At 43.0% G+C, this 6,000-nt stretch overlaps 1 protein-coding gene across 1 annotated transcript; it reads right to left on the reverse strand.

Moving 5' to 3' along the window:
- Positions 1-1,723: 1,723 nt before the first annotated feature.
- Positions 1,724-5,543, reverse strand: klf17 (Kruppel like factor 17). The gene is made up of 3 exons (XM_070886063.1): positions 5,313-5,543; positions 3,325-4,381; positions 1,724-2,891 (listed from the first exon to the last, which is right to left on the reverse strand). Exons 1-3 carry the CDS (start codon positions 5,397-5,399, stop codon positions 2,716-2,718), a joined length of 1,320 nt encoding a protein of 439 aa, XP_070742164.1. The 5' UTR covers positions 5,400-5,543; the 3' UTR covers positions 1,724-2,715.
- Positions 5,544-6,000: the final 457 nt, after the last annotated feature.

Raw genomic sequence — 6,000 nt, forward strand, 5'->3', positions numbered from 1 at the left:
ATAACTCCCCTGCTCTTCCACACAGTGCCACCTGAGAGAGCAGACGTGGTTTGGTTTAACGTCTCATCCGACAGACATCACCTCTGACAGTACTGCACTGGAGCGTCAGCATAGATTTATTACAGCCCAGTCTCTGAAATGGGACTTGAACCCACAACCTTCTGACGCAGAGGCGAGAGTGTGACCAATGTAGTCACAGCTGGCACTGGTTAGAATTGAGCAGAATGATATTCATTGTTTTTTATTCTGACCGTTCTTTTGTGCTTTTTACTATTATTACTGAAGATAATTTACAATGTGAATTATGAAATAAGCTGCTTGTTAAGGTGAGGAATGCTGTTGCCGGGGAAGGGATCCCCTCTTTCTGTACTTTGCAACCCATGAATTCCCTCTCATTTTCTCCGTAACCGACGACCTGCGAACACATTTACAGAAACACAAGACTTGTGAAATGTTGTTAATGGGTTATTAATTATGAAGAAAAACGGGTATGCTCCCCACTTTCTTTAAAAGAGGAATTTTGCCTTCGCCGCCGAAGCAGTGCTGGATCTTGGTACCCAGCAGTCCCAGGTGAGAAACAACGTTGGTCAACAACCCCGTGTTTCATCAGAACTTCAGCACAGCACCCTTACTGTACCAGAATGGATTTATCAAACCCCACCCCGCGATTTTATAGCCTTCTGAATTATATTGGCAATTTAGTGTTAATTAGTATTGAATTGTAGACAGTGTCGTTTTATGGCTCATATACTCATAACAACTGGGTTCAATCGGCCCAAATGTATTCCACATCAGATCCTTTCTGCCAGCGGACAAAATATTCACCCCGTCAATCTGCACTGCATTCCCATTTAGGGGCCGTGGACCAAAAGTTAGTGAGTAAACCCACTGTATCGCCGCGCTCCGTCCTCATTTATTAATTATATATATATTGTATTTTCTGCGTGTGATTAATTGGAAAACTGCTCAAGACATCCGCTGCACTCAAGGCCAAAGACGCACAGAAGTTTTTCGCCACAAACCGCACCCAGAATAATACTGATACACCAGTTCCTGTCTGGCTACTTAGGAAAAGTAAATATTGCAGAATCTGTACAACAAGAGATTATATATATATATATATATATATATAGTATGAAGGTTCGATCACTTCGATATAAAAACATTTCTGTTTTTCCGTCACATCTCCTACCCAGCCGATTACACAGAGGCTGGAATTGACCCTGAGCAGCCTGTGTGGAGCCGTTGACAAGTGCATTTTAGCAAAATGTTCAATTCGCGCCCCGTCCGCTTCGATACAGATCACGGACAAATGGTGTGTCGATGCGCCGAGATCTGTCAAACTGTTCAAAGTAAACGAGGCATTTAAACATTGGATAGGAACTCGCTGTGGCCAGAAATCCTTCGTGGATTGGCATATTTAATGTAATTCATGTATAGATATAAAACGTGTGTATTCATTTATATGGAAAAATATGTGTGTATAACTAATAAATGTATATATATATATATATATAATCGTCTTTATCGAAATACTTCCCCAAAAATGTGAAGGGTGTCGAACAAGTATAAAGATCTGACAGGAGACCTGATATTAAAGGGGTTGTGTTGGACAGAATACTGAAGAGAAAAAAGATAAATAAGCCCCCAAACAGTTCGGGATCCCTCCTCCCGTTCGTCTAAACAACTCATAGTTTCAACAAAAGAAGCGCAAACAAATGTATTGTTTTTACACTTTATTTATAATTATATATATATAATCAAAAAAAAACACAAATACAAAGAATGCATTGGAGATTCTCAGTGATGATGTCTTAATCGCTCGCACTAAATCACCCCAAACCTCCCAGCAATGGACAGCAGTTAGTTCCAGTGTTTAGAGAACTCGGTGTCAACAGTAGGACGCCGATTACTAACGAAACACACACACATATTGCACTTTGAACAGTTCTTTCGTTCTTTCAACACCATCTGCATAACACAAGTCATGTTCCTTTTATGTTCAGAACTGTAACAATGAAGTGAGCCGTACTTTGAGAACTTGAATTTTTTTGTCGTTTTATTTACTTTAGAAAGTTTTTTTTCAAGTATATTAAAAGGAGCTGCTGTATTTTCTTTATACAATGCAAACTAAACAAAAACAAAAAAATAAGAGAGAAAAAAGTTGAACAACTTCATCCAAGGCAGTACCTGGGTTATTTTATCATCAAAAACTTAGTGCCAGTTTGAACCAACGCCCTTCCCTTCCAAACAAATAAAGGTTCAAAACAAATGTATTCTCATTTAGCTTGTTTTCTGTTAAGTGACTGTCCATATAGCAAATAAACTCATAAACAAGAAATTCTGCAATAATACAGCTTGGAATTGCAGTATAGTTTTGCTTCATTTAAATCTGCTTTCGAATTCAGTTTCATTCCAAACAATACAGGCTATATACACATTTAATGTACAACTGGGTCCGGCCCTGTTTCTTTTGCATAAAGCCTCCCCCACCCATCCCCCTCCAGCTGAGTTCATTGTCTTCAGTTGTAATACTTTTTCTCTGGAAGACATATCAGGGTGACAAGAGTTTTTTTTTTAAATACTAGGTAATAATTTAGTGCTACTTTTTTAAAAAAGATCCTTTATATACATAAATTAGTCATTACCCAGTATCAAAATATTGTAAATAATATGATCTGTATAAATAGTGTGCCCCAAGTGTATCCTCGCTGTCTACATGTGCCGCTTCATGTGTAAGGCAAGGTGGTCAGATCTGGAGAATGCCCTCTCACACAGGTGGCACTGGAAGGGGCGGTGACCGGTGTGTTTGCGATAGTGGCGAGTTAATTCGTCCGATCGAGCGAACTTCCAACCACAGCCTTCCCAGTTGCAATGATAAGGCTTCTCACCTGGAGAGACAGACACAAAAAACAAGTTAGTTCGGAGACTTTTCAGAACCCAATTTCCAAAATACTGACCACAATTTTAATAGCAGCAACAACAAAACGACTCTCTAAATTGTTTATTAACATTTATTTTATTCCTTCATAAGCTATAGTGTCACTTTGTATCAGCCCCGACACATGTCCCTATAATTGTCCCCACCTCGCCTGTTTATCTTTCAACGCAGTTGACACTTCACACACATTTGTTCTGTCGATACTGTACACACTTGTCTAAGTTTGTGAAACTTTGTTGAACGATCTCTCAGAATGCCTTAAATCTGTTTTTTTTGCAGCTACATTCTAGTGTAATTACACCTCCGTTTTCAAATAATTTCTGATCTTTCTAAAAATGGCCGTGTGCTGTGAGGGGTTTGGGCTGGTGCTTGGAGTTGCTCACCTGTGTGGGTCCTCATGTGCGCCTTGAGGTGCGAGCTCTTGGTGTACATCTTGCCGCAGCCCGGGAACTCGCAGTTGTGAGTAGCTGTGCGTTTCCTCGCCCACGATCTGCGGCCCCTCTTGGGCTTACTGTCATCCGGGGCGCCCACCGGAGAAAAGAAGTCGAGGAGAGGCGAGGATGGCGGGGTCAGCATCATTCCGTGCATGCCTGCGTGGATCTTCAGAGGATCTCGGTAGACGTTGAACTGTCCGTGAAACTGCGCCGGTGCATGGTGACCATAGTGCGGCGGGTAGGCGCCGGTTATCTGGTACTGTTGTGGCACAGCCATGTGGGAGCGACGGTGCATCTCTGGTACTGGCTGGCAATCCTTGGTCACCATTTGGCCCGAAGGCACTGAATGGGGGACTCTATGATGGCCAAAGCTTTGGCGGTGGATTTGCTGCTGGTGGGGGTGATGGTGCATTGGAATCAGGGTGGGCTTTTGGTCCATCATTGGCCCCATGCACTCTAAAGGAGATCCCGCAAGCATGCAGGACTGGCCGGATTGCGGCTCTCTCTTGATCTTATGTGCCATGTGGTGAATATGGTCCATCGGGATGGCCCTTTGGATGGAGTTGGCCATGTTGGGAGATCTCAGCTCGGTGTATTCTCTTCTCTCCAGGGCAGCCTTGATTTTAAAGTCCTGAGTAAGTTCGCAGGCGCCCGAAAAGTTGGCTGGCAAATCCGGGGTGAGCAGTTCGGCGACTAGGCTTTGGTTTGGGCTCCCTGTGAAGTTGTTGCTTCCATAGTTAGTGGAGGCAGGGTAAGAGCCGTCGCTGTCATAGACGGTGCTGCAGCTCTCCGGGGTCTCGGGCAAAGGGTACGTGGAGTGGGGCGCTCCGGCGCTCCTGGTCTCAGAACCCATGGTATTAGACAGAATAAACTCCAAATCCACGAACTTCCCCAACTCGTCGTCTTCTTTTTTGACGGAAGGATTTTCAAGTGAGTTGAAGGCGGCGTTGTTGACGGGTCTTATCTGGTAGCCACACTTGGAGACGGAATCGTCAACTTTCCATCTCTGTTCGAACAAAAAATAAATGAAATTAGTGAGGTTCGGTGGTTTCAAAACAAATCGGGGCTGTGCTGTAGCGGGTAGCTCTTGCATTCAGTATTCCTCAAAGAGCCTCTCAAACCTAGTTACTTGATGCAAGGATCTTACCAAACCCGCCCAACCAGTTTGGCCCCTTTTCAAGGGCCAGTTTGTATTTAAACAGTCAATTCACAGGAGCGGAGATCCACGTCTGTCACAACTCACCTGATCCATGTTCTTAACGGCACCTCTTCAGCAGTGTTACTTATGTTCATTCACTTTACACTCAGATGCCCCCCTCAAAAGTTGGAAAGCAAACTGTTTCGCCTCCTTTTAGATTCATTAGTGATCGTCAGAAAGGTATGACAAATATCTGTTTTGCGCCCACTCCAAATCGGTGGCCATTATTCTTTTCAAAGTTTTTTAAACGCTGATTTCAGAATGTGTCTATTTACCCTTAAACCCTCCACTATACTGAGACAGTGAGAGATACCGACCAGTTAATGACAGCTCGCATTAAGAGCTGTGCATTAATTGAACTGCTGCACGCAACGCTGCTAAAGATTAAACCGCACTCCGGAGTTAAGGACGGAAGTAGACAGGTACTGCTTTGATTGTGAAATATTTACCTGCAATGATCTACACTAAAGACAGTAAAATAGTTCACAACGGACGATGTTTAGCTTCTCTATAATTTTATTACAAGGTAGCTAACCCACAAGTTAGTAAAAGTTGACAGGTTAAGATGTTGTAAAAGCTGTCAATAATTGAAAGCGGACTTGTTTTAACACAGAATACAACACGACCTACAAAAGTTTAAGAAACTGTCACACTAAAATAAAATCCTCCACACACGCCAGAGGAAAGTAAAACCGTTCACACACACACACCAATAACCCACCAAGTTTCTAAAACTTACGTTGATTATCTCGGCTTGTTTTTGTCCCAAAGTGTCATGGTTGGCAAAGGTAGCGATTGAAGGAAGCATAGCGTCTGCCAGGGCCATTGTTGCTTCCTTGACTGAAGAAAGTCTTCGCAAAAAGAGTCAGGAAGAAAGAAACTGGCTTCTAGTTCTTAATTCCAACGAGTAAAGCTGTTTTCGGTTTGTGAGTGTGTGAGAAGTTTCTGTCAGAGTAATCAGTTCAGGACTGTTTCACCAAGCCCGGGAGTGGGGCTTGTTAATACTCCTCCTTCCATCCGATTGGCTGTAAAGGCAATCAATATTAATAAGCCTGATGAATAGCTAATTAGGAATCATCCAATCCCGAGAGGCCAGCTCCAAAAAAATAAAAGTTGCATCAACCCACCCCCTCTTCAAATGACCTTCCGAACTGTAATTGTTGGGGCTCTGGTTCATGAATATAAAGCAGCTGAAGTGGAGGGCGGAGGAGTACAGCAATGATTGGTTGTTCCTTCCCTTCAGGCTGTCATTGGTACCTGAAGAGTTAAGTTGTTTTAAAAAAAGTTATAACTTTGTCCAATGGTGTCGCTAATGTCACAGAAAGAGAGGCTAGCACGAAGACTGACGCGAGCTAAATTTAGTGTTGGTATAAAAGGGGCTTTGGGGGAAGCGGAGAGTGAAGTCCACCCAGAAACTGCGATTGTCT

Source organism: Pristiophorus japonicus, chromosome 8 (assembly GCF_044704955.1).
Source record: "Pristiophorus japonicus isolate sPriJap1 chromosome 8, sPriJap1.hap1, whole genome shotgun sequence".
Lineage (NCBI taxonomy): Eukaryota > Metazoa > Chordata > Chondrichthyes > Pristiophoridae > Pristiophorus > Pristiophorus japonicus.

Coding starts and splice junctions, on each gene's coding strand:
- klf17 (XM_070886063.1), bottom strand. CDS start 5,399: ATGGCCCTGGCAGACGCTATGCTTCCTTCAATCGCTACCTTTGCCAAC. Junction 4,382..5,312: donor AACAAGCCGAGATAATCAAC/GTAAGTTTTAGA, acceptor TTGTTCGAACAG/AGATGGAAAGTTGACGATTC. Junction 2,892..3,324: donor GCACATGAGGACCCACACAG/GTGAGCAACTCC, acceptor CTGTCTCTCCAG/GTGAGAAGCCTTATCATTGC.